The sequence below is a fragment of the Protopterus annectens genome, chromosome 4.part0, assembly GCF_019279795.1.
Source record: "Protopterus annectens isolate FY-2018-M chromosome 4.part0, PAN1.0, whole genome shotgun sequence".
NCBI lineage: Eukaryota > Metazoa > Chordata > Ceratodontiformes > Protopteridae > Protopterus > Protopterus annectens.
Genome location: NC_056733.1, coordinates 299,468,914 through 299,489,933, shown reverse-complemented (window position 1 = coordinate 299,489,933; position 21,020 = coordinate 299,468,914). Strand labels below are relative to the sequence as shown.

General features: G+C 41.9%; 1 protein-coding gene across 2 annotated transcripts in view; it reads left to right on the top strand.

Annotated features, from left to right (window-relative positions):
- The window catches only part of FBXO21 (F-box protein 21), a 686,173-nt gene that overhangs the window by 596,659 nt on the left and 68,494 nt on the right, over positions 1–21,020 (top strand). For both annotated transcript variants that reach the window (XM_044068290.1, XM_044068289.1), the window contains exon 11: positions 9,044–9,201. In XM_044068290.1, the coding sequence (XP_043924225.1) occupies positions 9,044–9,201 (158 nt within the window). The remainder of the gene's footprint in view (positions 1–9,043; positions 9,202–21,020) is intronic.

Sequence of the window (21,020 nt, the reverse complement as noted above, 5' to 3'; positions counted from 1 at the left end):
AAAATATACGTGCATACCATTGCAAATCTTACATTAAAAATGGGTCACATTCTAGTAATAAGCATGCTTGTTATAGTAAAATGTAGTGCAATTGTATATGGATGTTGTGTACTAAAGCTAAATATAGGGAGCTATAAGACTTCATTTTCATGTGAAATACAGTAGAGTTTAGTTCAGTGAATGTCAGTGTTCTTATTGCACTTCCCATCAAGGACACTCTTGACATCTAGACAAATGTATCCCCCATCAAGGGCACTCTTGTCATCTAGACAAATTGATCCCCCATCAAGGGCACCTCTTGCCATCTAGCCAAATAGATTCCCCATCAAGGACACCTCTTGCCATCTAGCCAAATAGATTCCCCATCAAGGACACCTCTTGTCATCTAGGCAAATGGATCCCCCTCTTTGCCCCCAATGCTGTAGAAGCAGGAGAAGCAGTCTCACTCATTTCCAAACAGAATTTTAAATAAATGGATTTTCTACTTTTCCAAGATGGAGATATAATCTTGTGTCTTTTCCAAACTGAAACCTCAAGAATTCTTAACTTTAGCACCAACTTGTAATTAAGTATGGTTCCAAGTATCTCCCCTAATATGATTTAAATAATTGAGCAGATAACTTCTAGAGAGATATTACATAAACAGTATGTTTTTTTTTGTATCAGATGAAATGAAAACCAGGAAATGGCAGCTTGTTAAATATATGTTGAAACTGGAATTTGTTGCTGTATATTCAAGAGGATATAAAACCAAGTATAGATATTTTGGAGGGACTGCATTGGAGGAGTTTTTCTTTTAAATGACAGTGATTTGCATACAAACAGCCTGTAGGGGTCAGACAGTTATTTGTGGCAGGAATTGTTGTATGCAAATATAGCATTTCATCGTGGGGATTTGAATCAAAATGCTTACTGTTGTAGAAGGAAATAAGCAGTACAGTGTTTAAAAAAAGTTTACAGAATATTTGTGCACTTCGGAAATCAGGTTTGTGTAATGGCTCCTAAGCAGATAACAATAGAAAAACAACAGTCATTCATTATCTGAGATCCGATTTATCCAATTTAAGGTCACAAGGAGCCAGAACAAATTCACGCAAGCTACAGATGAAAAAGAGAACCAGTCCTGGACTGGATTAGAAGCCAGTTCACTACAAACACACACACACCTTCTCTTTCATACAGTAACTAAAACACATGCACTTTAGTCTCTCATACAGAAATGAGAGAAACTACTAGTTTAAATTATGCACATACCTACCTTCTCTGTTCTGCCACAGCAGCACACACATACAGCGACACACACACACACACACACACACACACACACACACACACACACACACACACACACACACACACACACACACACACACACACACACCTACTGTCACACAGTAACATACACACACTTTATATCTCATACAAACAGAACACCAAATTTAAATTCCATACACATACATACATACCCACACACATTCTTTCTCATACAGAAATAAACAGTTTAAGTTAAACATAAACGCACACACACATACACTTACCTTCTTTATAACCCAAACGGCCACATGCGGAGACACAGACAACAACTCTTCTTTTGAACTGCTGGCTTAAATTCCGCGCGGAACTGCAGAATGCATTTTATGACGTTTGCATCGTGACGCACGTAAGTTTCGCTTTAAAGGAGAAGATTCTTGCACTGCAAACTAAACGTTTCTTTTTTACCCTCCTGGCTAACCTAGAGCTGTAAGTGGGAGGCTGCTAGCCTCGCCTCCCCCACCTTCCGCCCTCTGGTTTCAGCGCCAAGAAGAGAGCAAACTTAAAGTGCTAGCCTCGCCTCCCCCACCCTCCGCCTTCTGATTTCAGTGCCAAGAAGAGCGCAAACTTAAAAAAATAATAATAACCTATGAACCTATGAAATAAATGCATAACGCGCCCTTTACAAGGCTGGCTTGTACGGCTCCCTAGGCGATCGCCTAGTTCGCCTATGCCTAAGGCCGGCCATGTCCACGCCCAAAAATCAAATGCTCAAAATGGCCAAAGGCTTAATTACCTTGATCAGGGGTTCCCATCCACCTCCTGTTAAGAGGCCTAGGCAAGAGACAGACTATGAATCTTCAGATCAGGTTTCTGTCTCCCCTGATTCCTCTTCTGATCAGGAATATTCACTTCCCCCCTTTGAGGATTCTGATGCTGAAGAATCTATTCCTTCAGCCTCTCCTCCTAAGGACTACTCTTTTGGGGAAACCTTGCATACCATGAGGGAGCTTTTCCACTGGGAGAGCCAAGATTATTCAGAATCTAAGAAGACTCAGAGACTTCCTTTTGCTGCCTCAACACAGGCCTCTAGCTATTCCACCTGTGTTAGACATTGTTGATGATGTGTTTTCAGAGTCTAGTCTGACCCCTGACTCCTTACCTCCAGCTCCTGTTAAGCCTGGCAGATACTACAGGGCTTCTAACTCTCATAAATTCCTTTTTAAAAACCCTGCTGCAGACCCAGAAACTATTTCTCAGGGTCCCAAAGGGGTTAAGGCTTCCACTGCAAAAAACCCTACCCCCTCTGACAGAGATTCTAAGGCACTGGATAGATGGGGAAAAAAGATTTACACATCTGCTACCTTTGCTATAAGGGCCTTAAACTGCCAGTTTCATATGTTCAAATATCAGCAATATGTTATGACACTGCTTAAACAGAAAATGTTGGTAAATTCTGAATGTGCAGAAAACAAAGAAGTGAAGGACTTATTGCATGCAGCTGAACAAGTTGGAAAGCATACTTTGCAATGTGGTTTTGATTCTCTGGAGGCCTCCTGCAGGGCTGCAGTGATGGGTTCTGTAATTAGAAGGCATGCTTGGTTGAAGGAACAAAATCTGCCTGATCATGTCAAAGCTAAATTATTAGATGCACCATTACAGCATGATACCTTGTTTGGTGTTAAGGCAGAAGAGGTGTTAAAGAAAATGGAGGGCAAAGCTAAATCTATGCAAACGGTCAAAGATTTTTTACAAGTACAGCCACCTAGGTTTAGCAGACACTGGCCTACAAAGAATTGGTCCTTTCCAGTGTCAGACAGACCTCAAAGGGGCAGATCCAGACGCCCTAGAGGCAGATCCCAGCCGCAAGGTTTGTACAGGTCTAAACAATGGGGTGCTTCTACCTCCAAAAGTGGAGAAGACAAATCACAACCCTACAGGAAACAGTCCCAATGACTTCCCCCTGCCTGCACCAAGCACTTATCTTCTGGCAGCACCCTTAGGGGGAAAAATAGCACTTTTTTCACAAAATTGGCACATTATAACCCAGGACAAATGGGTTCTAGACATAGTGTCACAAGGCTACAAGTTTCACTTCCATACCCTGCCAAGGGCAAACGGTTGGCCAGACTTGCCAAAAAATCAATGGTCAAAGGCTCAAAAACAAGTTTCATCCCTCATGGACATGGGGGCTATTCAACAAGTGCCACAACAAGAGCAGGGACAAGGATTTTACTCAAGACTGTTCTTGGTACCCAGAAAGGACAAAGCATGGAGACCAATACTGGACCTATCTATTCTAAACACTTTCCTGGATATACCAAAATTCAAGATGTTGACCTTACAGTGGCTTCTGCCCATGCTGGGCAGAAAGGCTTGGTTCATGACTTTAGACCTAAAAGAGGCATACCTGCATGTCCCAGTCAGATAAGCATGCAGAAGATACCTCAGATTCAAGGCTGGCTCAAAGCATTACCAATTCTCTGCACTGCCTTTTGGCTTATCTACTGCGCCCAGGGTCTTCACAAAGTGCCTGGCACCAGAAATTGCTTTCTGCAGACAAAGAGGAATACAAATATATCCTTACTTGGCGACTGTCTCATTCAAGCAGAGAACAAGGACATTCTACTACAGCATCTGGCATTTGTGAAAAGACTTTTAACATGCCTAGGGTACACAGTCAACAAAAAGAAATCAAAACTAGTACCCTCTCAAGAGATAATATTCCTGGGTGCAAGCTTAAATACAACTGCCCAGATGGCTTATCTCACACCAGACAAACAAAGGCAACTGACTACCTATTTCAAGGAAATGGCAACAGAGGCCCAGTTATCTACAGGAAAAATTCTGCAGGCTTTGGGCTTCATGGTATCCTGCATTCTACTGATTCCATATGCAAGACTGCATATGAGGAAACATCAATGGTACCTAAAAAGTGTCTGGACACAACATTGCCACAGCCTGGAAACAATGATTACTCTCATTCCCTGCCTGCAACAGGAGTTTCAATGGTGGGCAAAGGCTTGTCACCAAAACAAGGGACAGCCATTCTCACTACCCCCAGCCAGTCAGAACCTAACAACAGATGCATCAGATTATGCCTGGGGGGCACATATGGCAGGAAAAGGCATTCAAGGCACCTGGTCCACAAACCAAATGTATCTACATATCAATCAAAAAGAGATGCTAGCTGTTTAAAATGCCCTGACAGCCTTCAAGGACCTAATTCATCCGATACAACTTCTGATAAAGACAGACAACACTACGGTCATGTGGTACATAAACAAGCAGGGGGGCACACATTCTTACCCCCTTTGCAGACTAGCCATGGCTTTATGGGACACAGCATTGACTTACCAAGTGCATCTGCAGGCACAATTCCTGCCAGGAAAGGAAAATACTCTGGCAGACGAACTAAGCAGAAACTTCATGGATCCCCACGAGTGGCACCTGGATCCACAAGTCTTCAGCATGATAACAAAGAAATGGGGACGCCCGGACATAGACCTATTTGCCTCTCCTCACAACTGTCAACTAAAAAGATTCTGCAGAAGGACTTATCACAGACGAGCATGGAAAGTGGATGCCCTATCTTTCAGCTGGAAAAACCTATTGGTATATGCCTTTCCTCCACTGCCCCTCCACCCCAAGGTACTCGTAAAGGTCAGATAGGAAAAAACAAAAATGATTCTGATTGCCCCAGACTGGCCCCGCCAGTACTGGTACCCAGTCTTAAGGAACTTGTCTCAATGCCCAGCCTGGACCTTACCTCAAATACCTCATCTACTGTCCCAACAAAACAATCAGATTCTGCACAGCCAATTCAGGACTCTAAACCTGGCAGCATGGCAGATATTGTAGCCATACAAAGCACACCTCTCAGTAAAGCTGTGATGGATGTCATTTTGGAAGCCAGAAATCCTAGTACTAGAAAATCCTATGCAGGAAAATGGAAGAGATTTTGTGCTTGGAACCAAGCCCAAGGAACTGATACAGCTGTCCCAAATATTCCTCTGATTTTGCAATACTTAACTGAGATGCTGGACAAAGGCCTATCTTTTTCATCAATTAAAATTCATGCCTCTGCCATTTCGGCTCATTACAATACAGAGCCACCACTCTTTTCTCAGCCTTTATTAAGGCAGTACCTCAGAGGAGCCAGAAACTTAAGGCCTCCAAGGAGAATGCCAATACCTGCATGGGACCTCAACTATGTCTTGGAAAAACTCACCCTACCTTCTTTTGAACCAGCTGCTACTGTGGATATAAAGTTTTTATCTTGGAAAACAGCTCTGCTCCTAGCAATAACTTCTGCACGACAAGTGTCAAAGCTACAGGCTGTCATGTCTGTGGAACCTTTTATCATTTTTTATTCAGACAGGGTCTCTCTGAGGAAAAACCCAACATTTATGCCTAAGGTGGTGTCCAATGTGGCCCTTAACCAAACTATTCATTTGCTAACTTTTTATCCAAACCCACAGAACAAGGGGGAGAGAATTCTGAATTCTTTGGACGTACACAGACAGCTTGGATTCTATTTGGACAAAACTAAAATATTCAGGCAGTCAGAGCAATTACTAGTGGCATATGCTGCAGGATCACAAGGAAAGGCTATCTCCAAGCAGACTATTTCTACATGGATAGGCCACTTCATTCATTTCTGCTACTCACAGCATGGCAAGCCAGTGCCTAAGGGCATTAGGCCACATTCAACCAGAGCTGCAGCCACTTCAGCAGCCTTTCTCAGAGGAGTACCAACCAAAGGCATTTCAGAGGCTGCTACTTGGAGTTCAGTGCACACCTTTACAAAGCATTATCATCTACCACTTTACTCTAAATCCAGGGCAGGCTTTGCTACTGCAGTTCTGCAGGGCCTCATAGCCGCTCCTAATGCTGCTTAGCTCCAGCCACCCAACCATAGCTTTGGGACTCTATCCAAATGTAATGACTGCAACAGTGAAACACGAAGAACATAGTACAGTTGTGTACACTTACCATAAATATAGACGTTCAAGTGTATTCACTGTTGCAGTCCAGGTTACCCACCCGCCATCCCCCTTTTTTCTACTGGAGCTTATCTTTCCTTCTCTGATTTATGCAACCTATGTGGTGTATTTGCTTGTAGATGAAGGTAAAGGTTATATTGGTGCATGTACTTTTATAAATATATATATTTATATATATATATATATATATATATATATATATATATATATATATATATGTATAAAATTTGGCTACCCTTTTAGGGGGCACCTGACATCTGGGGCAAGAAAAACTGAAGAAAATGGCATCTGCTGCATGTTTTATACCCCTGACGACCTGATGTCAGAGAAGAGGTGACAGCACCCGATGCAGGACCCAAAACTTTGGAATTCAGGCTGGCTGAGGGCAACCTGCTAGCAGGATTACCCAAATGTATTGACTGCAACAGTGAATACACTCGAACATCTACATTTATGGTAAGTGTACACAACTGTACTTTATCATGCAATATTTTATATCCCCTGCTAATTGTCCCTTATTTAACAGCAACTTCTGTTCTAGAATCCACTAAAAATCTGCCAGAGCAGGTCTTCCACTTAGGACTCCCCTCTCACTATTTATTTGCCTCTACTTTGGCATCACCTCCATTGGGGAAGGCAGTCTCTAACCTGTCCATATCTGCTTGGCCTCATCGCACTCTGTTACCTTTCCATCTCTTGTTATTTGCTCCCAGTACCTTGGTTCCTTTGCAGGTTTTCTCCAGTATATTCCAGTACCCTGTTATCTACTTTCTGTACACCTACTTGCAGTCATCCCTATTTGCAATATCTCCTTTCTCCATTCCTGTGTTGACTTAGTTCTTAGAATCCTTTCTTTTGCTTTATGAATATAATATTCAGCATGGTGGTTGTTATTTTCATTAAGGACCTTCATCCAAAATTCTGCTTTCTTTTTATTACGTGAACTTTCCCTTGTTTCATTATCTTTTTTTCTCACATTCATTTATAACTTTCTGCTTGCATTATGCATCTGAGCCTTAAATGTGTAGCTCTGAAGTATCCATTCAGTTCAGGTAACGTATCCCACTTAACTCTTGCCCTTTTCCTTTATCTCTTTATTAATTATTGTTCACAACTTCTCCCTGGTTGTTAAAAATATGCCTGACCTGTAATGTGGTTAGGCATATTATGGCCCCATGATCATTTGCCTAGTATATTTGTTATGCGCCTATATTCCTATATCTGCAGATAAAAATAGCCCATGGTTATAAAACTGCACACGTTTTTTGTTCAGTGATTTTATATAATCTCACTACTGATGCAAATGACGAATGTCTCTGTCAGCTTTCATATCTATGCAGTCTTCTTTTTCCCAAGTGTAGGGTAGCAAAGGACAGTAAACAGTCATTGGTATTGTTTGCTCATGTCAAAACTCCATACTTCATACCCAGTATTTAAGGGTGGATTTATGTGTACAGCTGGAAAAATGTGGAGCTATACTTCAGACAGAATTGCACTGACCTGCATATACAAGTAGTCATTGTTAATGTGGCTGGGTTAGTGACATTTAACCTTTTTATTTATTATACTACGCTTTAGTGGTCAGTGTTTTACTTGAAATTAATATTTTCAATGTGAACCAGGAAGTTACATTGCACCAGAAATTAAAGAGGTTACTAGAACTCGACATTATGCAATAATATATAATATGTAGATTAAGGAAGAAAAAGTAAAAGTACATTGCTAAAATGTAATTAAAGAACGTGATACAAAAGTATGAAGAAAAAGCAGCAGTTTGTAAAAAATTAATTGCAGTGAATTTCAGTAATATAGCAAGGAAGTAAAGGAGACCATATAAGAAGTACATGAATATGCACAATAAGTAAAACTGCACAGTATTCAAGAAGTTAGAATACTGGGGAGGTTGTAGTGACACTAATGGGGATTTACTAGAAGTTTTTAGGAAAAGTGGAGCAGTTTTTTAGTACAATCAGTCATTATTTTTTCACTCTCCATAACTCTGCAGTTGAGCATCTGCTGGCAGCAGCTCCTTTCCTCTCCTCTTTCACTTGGTCTCCCTCGGATCAACGTGATCCACATCCAGGGCCAGTGAAGAGACGGAGGATGCTGATGCAACCTCATATTACTGACAGGGAGTGTATCCTAAACCCCACCACCCCACGCAGCCTTGCAAACGCTGCAGTGGCTACTTCGGGAGGCGCATCCATGCATCCATGTATACGCAACCTCTTGGCCAAGCACTCATTTGTACTGAACTGCTGTACCTGTGGAATTTTCTTCCCCTAGATCTGAGAGCTAAAGCTATAAATTGTGAAATAACTGCATCCTGCAGTCCTAAATCTGATATCCAGATTCTCAATTACAAGTTGTGTGATATAGGACAAGTGCATCTGTCTCACCCCTGAAAGAAGCACCTGTGCCTTGTGGGTGTATTTATTATTTATTTATTTATTTTACTTATATTTGTTTATTGGGGTTATGCACTCATTTCAATGGCCCTTTTGCACCTTGATAACTATAAGTAAAATGACACTTAGCTCGGAGAATATGCCTGTCATGTTAAAAGAACAGTATCGAGTTAACTTTATAGTGATACAAATTTTTTTTATAAGAAACTTTGAATGCCAATGTGCTTTTGCACTGTATGAGGTGTGGCATGTCTCTGATAGCTTTTGAAAAACTGTGGTAAAGCACATGTTTAAAGCTTCTTTTGCTAGATGTCCACGTTTTTGCAATTTGTCTCAGTATCTGTTGTATTTATTTTTATTTTTTTGTTTTTCCTCCAGTTATGCCTACAACTGTGTGATTTTTGGATGGGATCCAACATGTAAGATGAGTCTGGAGTGGATCCGTAATATGGGTGTACACAATTTGCCACACGGACCCCATCAACCTTTTTATAATGTTCTTGTAGAAGATGGATCCTCCAGATATGCAGCACAAGGTAAGTAAATAACATTCTTTTTTATGTAAGGAAAAAAACCACAAGTATTAAATGACAGTAGTATCATATGAGATTAAATCAGAATTGTACCAGACAAAAAAGAAGGTTGTTAGGCTGCTGATGAAAACTGGCAAACCAGAGCTGCCTGATCTGTGTAAATTGAGTAATGCCATAATTAGAATTCTGTACATTGGACTGAAAATTTAATGTTGCCACAACTCAGGAGAGATGTTCTTTATCTGAGTCCTGGCAGCTTGAGAGTTAGTTATTTGTTATTTACACTTTTATTTGTAGTTCTCTGTATTTTGTTGTGTCACTGCTTCATTTTAATGAAACCATCTTTCACAGAACAGTTTTTGATTGTACATTTGCTGGTTTTATTCTGATAACATTTACTGTTTTTTAACCATACTCCATTTCAGTCTGTGTTTTTTCAGTCATTGCAGCAGTGAGATAACCCTTACTAAGTTTCTAAGTGATTTACTCATGGGTTATGATCAAAGGTTTTGTTCAGAGGTTCTTCTTGATCTCAGAGCAACTTTTGACACTGTATGATTCAGAGTTGTATTGTGCTGTTTAAGTACTTCCTGTGAAGTTGGCCTTGAAACATTTTCTTCCTATGTCAACAGAAGGCCACAGAGCATCATTCCAGGTATTCTGTGGAGTGTGGAATACTGCAGCACTCTATCTTGGACCTTGTTCACTTCACAGTGTGTCTGCTATCCTTAGTTTTATCCAATTTGCAGAGTTCTGTAGTATCACTGCTTTGCTAATGACCTGCAGCTTGATCTCTCCTTCCCTCAGGATGTTGTGTTGGCTCTGAATTCTCTTGCAGATAACCTTGACTATATCCTTCAAAAGATGCTCAGTAAGTGGTTCAAGCTCCCTTTGACAAAGATGGTTGCTGTCGCAGCCCACACTGCCCTTCTGGTCTTGAATACATGTATTATCTGAGGGGGAATTGTGCTTTGCTTCATACCTAAGGTGCAAGATCTTGGTATTATTATTGATGATAGCTGAAGACACAAATGCCAGTTGTCATTAAACCCCCTTGCTTGCATCTAAGGAACATTTCCCATATCAAGCACCTCTTCTCAATTGATGTTCTAGCTATGGTTATACATGACATGTTCATATAACACCTTGACTGTTGTAACTCTGCATACTTGGGACCTCTGGACTGTGAACTTGATAACCTGCAAATTGTCCAAAATTTCATCGGCCAGTTATGAATCAGTACATGTCCTACCATATCACATATTATTCCTCATCTAAGGGATCTGCTGTCAAGGATAGCCCAATATCCGGCCAGTATGCCAAAGCCTTCGGCTGTTATTGGCACTATACATCACACGTGTGCCCCCCGTACAAGACATAGGGCATAAAGGTGATGTATGGATGCAGTCACTCTGAACTCCTTTACCTCCAGTCCTGGAATGCCATTATCATACGTCAGTCTGTATGCCCTTCTGCTCTGTTGGTTATCAAGCTGTTTTTCAGATAAGTGCCCCACTGGGGGTTCGTCTGTTTTTTTTTACTATTGTATGATATTGTGATCATGTCATCCAAAAGGGGAAAATATCAGTGTGGGAGGCATATTCCCCATAAAGATCATCACAACCAGTGTCTTTTTACATTGATGCTTCCCAAGATATCATACACAGTGCTCTATCTGCCAGGCATTTGTGCCTAAGACCCTCTGTAGTTGCCTGTTCTCCTTGTCCATATATCTTGAGAACCATTGACTTAAGCTGTTGGTTCAGGATGCTATGGCAGAATCCTCCTGTCCTAAGGGCCAGCCATCTGCCAAGAAGAAAACCAAAAAAGTTAGGCCTGACCTGGTTTGCTGTCCAGCCTGCCCCCAGATGTCTCTGTAGAGGCTAGTGAAACCCCTGAACACTGTCTGGTGCCTGCTTTGGATTCCACCACCGTGACACCATCAGAGGCCAACATGGCTCCAAGTTCTCCCATGTCCTTGGAGGCTTTTCTGGTGTGTGCACCTGACATTTAGGGGGAACCTTGACTGATAATATCTGAGGAATCAAGGGGGATTCCTCAGATTTTAGTGAGGGAGGAAATTCCTACTACCATTATTGAGTCACGTCAAGGGTCTGATCCTCTGAGCATTTTTCAGGTGGACGTCCCATGGAAAAAGAAACAGAAAACTAAGAATATTTCCCCGTTAAGGATTCCCAGCATGAATGGCAGGATTTCACTCAGGGTTTGTGTAATGCTTTAATAGCCTTGAAGCCTCCTCAAGGGCTTTCTATGCCTGCTCCCCCATGGTCTTCCACTCCTGTTAAGAGGCCTAGGGAACTGGTTTCCTCAGATGAGAATTTGGATTCTGGGGAATCATCCCTGCCTTATTCTTCCTAAATTTCTCCCCCTCCCTTGACTTTGGTCCAGAGGAAGAGGATTCCTTGAGTCCAGTCTCCCCCTTGGAAGAGTTGTTCTTTGGGTATACTATTGCCCACATGAAGGACTTAAGTGGGACTGTTCCCAGGTCCGTGCCATTCAAATCAGGTACTTTGAGCTCCTGCAGATCAAGTCTCCTAAACAATAAGCTCTCCCCTCCTGTCATGGCTGTCCTTCTAGATACTTTTCTGCAGTCTCTGTAATGCCTAACTGTCAGCCCCCTGCTCCAGAGAAGCCAATTCTACAAGGTTCCTGAGGACTGCTAGTTTCTTTATAGGTGCCCTTTTACTGATCCTTTTGTTGTATAAGTTTCTTCTGACAAATCCTGTTAAGTTGTTGCTTTCCACTAAGCTCCTTCCTTCTGATAAGGATAGTTGCACTGTGGAAAGGTTGGGCAAGAAAGTTTATACAGCTGCCACCTTGTTCTTTAGAGCCATTGACTACCAGACTCATATGACTAAATATGCTTTGGCCCTCCTTTTCCAAGTTTCTAAGGTAGCATCTAACCTTCCTGATTCTGAAGGAAGGGCGTCTGCCCTTTCCTTGTTAGAGTTTACTTCTCAAGTTGCCTGTCACGCAATAAAATGCAGCTATGATGCACCTGATGCCTCTTCCATGGCTGCCACCTTTGCTTCAGCGATGAGGCATTATTTCTGGCTTCGTCTTCAGGCTTTGCCTGATGATGTCACGGCCAAGCTTTCGGGTGCACCTCTGGATAACAAAAGTCTTATTGGGACTGCTGCTGCTGCTGCTGACTTATTTAAGTCTGTCCAGGATAAGGGCTTCCTTTTCAGTCTCCCCTATTATCAAGTTTCAGAGGAACTTTCCTTCCAAATCTGCCTTTGTTCATAAACAGACTCCCCCCCCCCAGTAAGAATGTTTCTAGGCATGTTTCTCCTGCTAAATGTAGTCAGACTCCCCCCTTCCAGAAACATTCTTTTCAGAATAAGCCTGGTTCTATTTGACATTTGGCCTTCTCTTCCCCTCAGCTAGGACCCTTGCCTCCCCACCTCTCCTTTGCTCTTCCAAATTGGCTTCCAATCACCTCCGTTTCTTGGGTTCTGTCAGTTATCCATCAGGGATATTTCATGGTTTGGAAGTCAATTCCTTCCTTTTCAGGCATTCCTCAACCTCCTCAAGAACACCTTCCTCATTTTCCTGAGCTTTTGCAATCTTTCTTGGATCAGGGCACCCTTCACCTCATTCCTCGCACCCAAGTGGGGAAGGGATTTTACTCCAGAATGTTTTTGATTCTCTGGAAAGAGGCTACATGGAGACCAATTCTGGATCATTCTCTTCTCAACACCTTTCTTAACATCCCTTCTTTTCAGATGTTGTCCCTACAGTCCTTGTTTCCTCTTCTGTTGTCTCTGGATCTCCAGGATGCATACTTTCACATCCCCATTCATCCTCTTTTCAGGAAATTTTTATGTTTCTGTGTTTCTTCCTTGCATGTTCAGTTTGCTGTTTTGCCCTATGGCCTTTCTACTAACCCAAGGGTATTTTACCAAATGCCTCGCTCCTGTCTTTCCCTTTTGCAGGTTTTGAGGTGTTCAGATTTTTCCCTATCTACACTTGTCTTTTACACAGTCTAGGGTTCACCATAAATCTCCAGAAATCAGTTCTGATTCCTTCACAGGATATTATGTTTTCCTCGGATGCAGGCTTCAGACCTTTCCCATGATGCCGTCTCTTCCTGCCCCCAAGGTTCTGTCCCTGTCAAACTTTTTTCAGTCCCTTCTTCCTCTGCCATCTGTCATGGCCAGGGAATTTCTCAGGCTCCTGGGATTCATGGCCTCCACAATTCCCATAATCCCTCTCACCATGCTTCATATGAGGAAATTTCAGTGGTACCTCAAATCGGTAATGCTCTGAAATTGCCACACCCTGAAGTTCCCTGTTAATTTTCTTCCCTGTCTCAATATTGAGCTTCAGGGATGGATTCATCAACTCTCTCTCAATCCAGGACTTCCTTTTCAGCCTCCATTTCCCAGTCAGGAGTTTTTCATGGACACCTCAAACATAGGGTGGGGTTGCCTCTTGTGGCCCCCTAAAGGTCCAAGGTCTCTGGCCTGCTCATCATTGCTTGGATCATATTAGTGTAAAAGAGATGAGGGCTCTGCTTTTGTCTCTGCAAGCTTCTCATTCCCTCTTTTATCCCTGTCCCATCAAAGTCTTCACTGACAATACTGTAGTGATGTGTTATATCAACAAGCAGGAGGACTCGAGGTCCCATCTCATTTGCAGACTAGCTTATCAGGTTTGGGATCTAGCTGTCCAGTATCAAGTGAATCTTCAGGCAGTTTACACTCCTAGAGTGCACAGTCTTGTGGCAGACTCTTTGAGAAGGTCCATAACACAAGCTCATGAATGGATGTTTCAGACAGATGTGTTCCTAGACATTGTCCTTCGGTGGGGTACTCCTCAGGTAGAACTCTTTGCCTCCCCTCTGAACAGACAACTTCCTCTATTCTGTTCCAGTGTCCCAAGTCCTCTGACATGGAAAGTGGACAAACCATATCTTTTCCTTGTAAAGGATGTTTCTGTATGCTCACCCACCTTCCTGTGTTACCATGAGTTCTGCACAAGATTAGGCAGGACTTTCACAAAATCTTGCTGGTGACTCTCTTTTGGCCCAGACAGCATTTGTTCTCCCTTCTTTCTGACATGGCCAGGGCCATTTACCACAAGTTACCTCACCTGGTGTACCTTCTCACACAAGACAAAGGATCACTTGTCCATCCTCACCTGTCCACTCTTCAACTGACACTGTGGGTGATAGAGTTTTGAGAACTTTTAGGCACCTCTTTTCTGAGGATGTACACTGGATATAAAAAGTGTACACACCCCTGTTAAAATGCCAGATTTTTGTTATATAAAAAAATGAGACCACAATAAATCATTTCAAAACTTTTTCTACCTTTAATGTGACCTATAACCTGTACAATTCAATTGAAAAACAAACAAATCTGTTAGGAAAAAAAATATAAAAAATAAAAAAAGTATAATAAGCTGGTTGTATGTGTGTGCACACCCTTAAACTAATACTTTGTTGAAGCACCTTTTGATTTAATATCTAAATGAGGGTCCGCCTCATGAATCTTTGTGAATTGTTCTGTTTACATATTGAAACATGAAGCATAAAGCTATCCCAGTGTCATAAACCTACATGAGTGCCTGTGGATTGCACTGAACGTGCATTGGTGGGTCAGTAACACACTCAGAGATGTTACCTTACTTACTGCACAACTGCAAAAACAGAGATGCTAAAGAACAATCTTGCTTCAAATGTTCAACTACATGCACACAGAGCATACATGTTCTGCCAACTCTCATACCTTTCTGCTCCATTTGAACCACTATTGTATTGACACAGACCATTTTGCACCCCACCAAAGGTGACACAACTGAGCTGTCCTGTGTAACTTGCAAACTGATGAAACACGAAATGGGCACAATCATGAAATGCCAGCCATTGTTCTCTGGTATGAGACCTGAAATGTTCCCAGGGTTTCCTACAGTACCGTTTCTGACAGGGCGCCTTAGTGAGTCATGGTCAAAGAGTCTAAAATCTTGTTTTACTTACTGTACAGGGGCCACAAGAAGTACCTGATTGGGAACCCTTATGAGGGTCCTCAGTATAAGGTGGATACCTGGCACTATCTAGTCATGGCTGTTAGTGATGCCACAGGCATACTTCACTCTGGTGAACAGTGCATGCACTATTAGTGATGCCACAGGCATACTTCACTCTGGTAAACAGTGCATGCACTATTAGTGATGCCACAGGCATACTTCACTCTGGTGAACAGTGCATGCACTATTAGTGATGCCACAGGCATACTTCACTCTGGTGAACAGTGCATGCACTATTGCAGTGACCTGTGGAGGTACCATCCAGACCTTCTTAGTCAGTTGGAAGAAGAGGTTAGAGTGAAGGTGCTTGAGATGTATTCAAGTATTCTTTGCTTCTGTTATCAAATTATGTTTCTTGCATTATTACATGTGAAGCATTAAGTAAGTGGTGTGTCACCTTTCTCCACAGCTCAGCTGAAGGCAACTGCAGAGAGTAGTCTCCTGTTCCAGAGGAGAATGTAGCACCTTTCCATTTGCAAGGGTGAATACAGCATTCAGTTTAAGTACAACAGTGACATTCCCTTCTGCAGTATTGTTAAACTGCTTAGATTCTCATAATCCTGGCTGCATATATTGCAAATTACACAGTGACATGGATAACGCATACATTAATAGAAAAGAAAACAAATGAAGTGACATTTTCATTATTTTCATTCAGTGTGCAGATATTTCTTTTCAGCAATTATCATCTACTTCAGCATTACATAAATTGTTCAGTTGCTGCCTTCCCTTAAACTTCACTTGTCTCCTGGACATTATTCTGCTTGTATTGCTCCTGCAAGTTTTATTTCTTTCTGTGAAATTTTCTGCTTCCCTTTTCTAAAGATTCTACCTCTAGATGTTTTACCTCCTCTACAATATTCAGTATTTCAGTTAAATTTAATTTAGAGTTTGATTTCCATTTTCTAGTAATTGTTTTATTTTGGAAGCCAATAGTATTATTAGTAAAACCTTGCTATGTCTAGGGGATTCTGATCATGTGTTCCAGCTCAAAACAATAATTTGCTTAGTTACAACCATTTGCTTCACCATCATTTCCAGCAAAGTACTCCGTAGGGAATTTTTAAAGTTGTCAACTTGTTACACTTCAATAAGCATGATCCAATGTTGTGTATTTTCATCCGATTTAGCATTTGAGGTGTCTGATTCAATCTGATCTGACCTCAGCACCTTCTTCCAGAGCTTTGCATCTGAGGCTCTGACACCTTCCTTACCCACAATTCCTTCCTTCTACCTAATTTACCTCAGATTTTGTTTGCTGCCTGTTCCATCCAGGCATGCTTTCCGAGAGTTCTTGAGAATTGTTCACAGTAAGTGAAAGATATTCAATATTTTCCTTCTTGTGACTCCTCCCTTTATGTTTTGTAGCATAAGATAGTATAGCGTAATTATTACGGTTCGATTCCTGAAGTCTTTCAGGATTTAATATCATTTTTCTTAGTTATCTTTAGAGTGTTTTAGTGTGTTTTCTAGTTGATTTATTTATGTAATTGGGATAATATAATGCTAAGGTTTGTTATTAATAATAGGATTTTTGATAGTTTTGTAGTTTATAGAGAGTTATTGATAGTCTTCTGATGTCAGACAAATCTTCAGCCTTCAAAATCCTTCAAGATAAACTTATTCTAAAAGACTTGCTTTCCCCACAGACCGGGTCTTTTACTCCACTTATGGCTTCAAGACCGCCATCAACTTCGCCCACCACAGAAAAGATAAGAAAAGACTAAAAAGAAACAGAGAAAAGGATAAGTCTTCAGAAAGAAGGGCTGAAGAAAAGTTAGAAGAGAAAAGACTCAAGAAGTTGAGGAGAGGTCACCAGATCCAGCCAATATGTTAGGTTCATTATCCAAAACATCAAGGCAGTTAGATCCACCTGTCTGTTGCATCTGAACTCCTTCTCCTCAAGCTGCTTTTTCACCTGAAACTGGTGAGCCCTCAGCTCCATTCACCAATCTTGCAAGATAAACATTCTTCAAGACCCTCTTCTGTAGTATCGTTGTTGAGGTTGGTCCAATCCAGCAGAAGTCTCATGGAAGAGGATGACCAAATGATGAGAAAATTCTTGAGGGCACAGATCCAACTGAGAGTCCTCCCAATGCTGTCCCCAAGAGTTGGTCTAGGTACAGGCCCATCAACACCGTCACATTTTTCTCCAATACCAGTTCAGTATTCAGAACCAGGTCCCACATGTCCATACCCTTCCAGTGCATCTATGTCAGATCCGACAGTCAGAGGAAGCTTGGCATTGACAACTTATCTTACTGTCTCTACTCTGATACTGTTGGATCAATATGACTCCCGGAGCCAAAGCATTGGTGTTGGCTCCAAGTGGTAGAGTCGATTCTAAGATTTTTGGAGCCATCTCTACCTCTTGGTGCTCTATGTACTTCAGTACTCGATAGCTCAGGTTCGAGGTCTTCCTCTGTGCTGGGCATGATTGGAGCAAGGACACTTCCTAAAACAGCTGACAGATGGAATGCTTCCTGGGCTCCACTCATGACATTGGCTTGTGAGGCTGTTAAAAGGGCTTTGGCTGTGCCAAGAAGGCTGTTATATGCAAAAACTTCGGATCCATCCCAGCACACACTGTGGAACCTCTTTGTTACACCTCTTATTTGGATTGACTGGGACATTCAGAACCCATAACCTTTGAGACTACTCGACACTCAAACCCCAAAAACATGTTTCCAAAAAGCAGACATGCAAACGGAAGCAAATAGACTCCTCTCCCGAGTAAGTCACTGAGGACACAGATTTGGATGAGGATGAAGGATCCACCTGATCTCCCCCCAAAGATGTTACATTTGGAGACATCCTAGAATTGATGAAGCAGAAGGGGGGAATTTGGTCCACTGAAACCCCTTCTCCTGACAAAACTGTGCTTTTCAAAGCTTTTGGGTCTGGCTCATTCCCATTCCAGATGCCCTCATAGAGCTCATAGCACAGAAGGCATGGAGGGACCCTGATGTTGTAGAACCAGTTCCTGAAAAACTCGTCAAGATTTTAGTAGCCCCAAAAGATAGGAAGCATTGGATAAAAGGACCCCCAGTAGATACCATGGTAGGAGTAGCAGCCACAAAGAAAGAACTGTCTGGGGAGAGTTCTTGTGTCCATCCCCTAACACAGAATCAAGGGTGTTCAACAGATTAATGAAATGGGTGTATGCTTCAGCAACCTTTGCACTCAGAGCGCTGAACTATCTTGCACACTTGACACATTTTCATAGGGACTTGATCAAGGAGATTTCCAAGTCCTTCTCAGGTAACTTGCTTTTGAATGTTCAAAACACAGTGGACACCCAAATGTCTACCCTGCAGAATACCGCTAATGTGGCCATGCCCCTGCTATCCAATGCAGCTGATGGTAGAGTAAGAGCAGCAGATACAGGCACTACCATGCATCGCCATGCTGGGGTGCAGCTGTGCGATTTTTGTGGAAAACTTCAAGCCATCCTTTATTTATGCCCTCTTTGATGGTTCCACTGTTTTTGGACCCAAATATAAATGTATGATTGTCTGTCTAGTAAGTGATGATTTAATAAAGATGTCTCTTGTTTAAAAAAAAAGTCAGGACTTGAATATTTATGTAATATTGCTTAGCTTATATGATATATAGCAATATATGTGAAGTAAAATGTTTGTTATGTTAATTATAGTGTGATTACTTTCATATGAATGTAAATTTGCTTGTGTCACAAGTGATAATTCAATAAAGGTGTTTGGTAAAAAAAGTGACACTTACTAGAAGTGAGCAAGATGGTAAGACCCTGTCTGCCATACAAATCCATTTCTCCACCCCACAAATATCCTAGTCCAACAATCGAAGGGGAGGTAAGCAAACATAGTTCAGAAAATCACAGGGTTTTCACCACAACATTCCTGGGAACAGACCCTCCCCCCCAAGCGTGAGGGTTACTCAAATGGACATTGCCCTAGAGACACAGGCAGACCACATAACCAGGGATTCTTTGGTCCTTTCACTGAGAAACCCTTTCAGTTCCCCTAGAGTGTTTCCTGACTGCTGCACTCTAGAGGCAGTCAGAGGAAGCTTTTCCTTACACCCTTTAGCCTGGCAAACCATAACTTCCAATTCATGGATGCTAAGGATTATCACCAGAGGCTATACCATACCCTTTTGGGCTTTCTCTAGAAAAGATTGAAGATTCCCAGTATGTCACCCAATCAGTTGGAATCAGCAGCAATAGATGTATCAAAATTCCTAAACAAAAGAGTCATTCAGCCAGATTCCCCCCAGAACAGATAGGATCCAGAGACTATTCCAGCTTCTTTTTTTAGTTCCAAAAAAGGCATAGGACCTTAGACCAATATTGAATCTCACTATCCTAAATCAGTATGTCAAACAGAAAAATGTAGTCCATTCTACCTCTGTTGAGGAAGGATGATTGGATGTGATATTTTGATCTCCAGGATGCCTACTATCACATCAATATCAAGAGGCATCCCAGGAGAGTTCTCCTGCTCTGGCTGGGAGTCAGTTGCTACCAGTTCACAACACTGTCAGTTGGTCTTTCCACAGCTCCCTGGGTGATCACCAAGGTTATGTCAGTAGTAGCAGCTCATCTCCAACTGCAAGAGATTCATGTCTTCCCATATTTAGACAATTGGTTCCTAACTACCACCTGTAAGGCTCTACTATTACAACACCAGACCTTCCTTCTGTCTCTTGCAAACCTGCTGGGAATATCAGTCAACAGCAAGAAGAGCAAACTGCTTCCCATACAGAGTATAGAATTTATTGGTTGCCAGATAGAAACAGTCCAACAAATTTGAAACTCACCATTGCAAGAGTCAAATCATTAAGGCTCATAGCTTTTCAAGTGACACAACACCCTTGATCAGAGACGAGACTCAATCTTATGGCTGATGGCCTTTTCTATTACACTGGTTCTATTAAAGAGCTATCACATGAGGGACCTATAGTGGACATTGGCAGTACAGTGGTCACAGAAATTTCACCCCTTTCACACCAGAATATGACTTATTCAGGTAATCAGGAATCACATAAATTGCTGGATTTTGTCTCTATGAGTAATACAGGGCAGACTCTTTTGCCCACCTGCTGCCAGGCCATAGTCACAATGGACACCTCCCTTCTAGGGTGGTGTGGGGCATTTCCAAGGGAGGACAGTTCAAGGGATGTGGTCAGCAACATAAGCCAAACCTCACATCAGTGTCTTGCAGATGAGAGTGTACCTCCTAGCGCTGAAGGTCTTTCATGACCTCCTACCCAAGAATGTGATTTCTATTCACAGGCAATATGTCAGTGGTCTGGTACATAAAAAAACAAGCTGGAACATGTTCATACCATCTTTGTCAAGAAACCATGCAAGTTTGGCAGTGGGAAATGTCTTCAAACCGCTTTCTAGCAGCAATGCACATTTCTGGGCTGCCCACTGTACTAGCGGGCATATAAGAACCAAGCTCAACAAAGTCTTCTTCCTGCTGATTCTGCTCGTTCCCTTGGCAGTGGTTTTGCTAGTTAGTATGTAGGTACAGTGGGAATCTCGCTCATCCATTCATGCGCATCACTAATTAGATGACAAGGTATCTGGCTACCTTAAGAGAGTCATAGTTAATCCCACCATTTACCCAAAATCATTAAATTTCTTCACTTTGACATTCAGATGTCATGAGAGGTCTCGCAAACAAACAGTGGCAGTGGAGATTTTCAGCCTCTGGGATTAACCTTGCTGTGACCTCTTTGCTTCTTACCTCAGCAACAAATGCAGCAGTTACTTTGCCCTCATC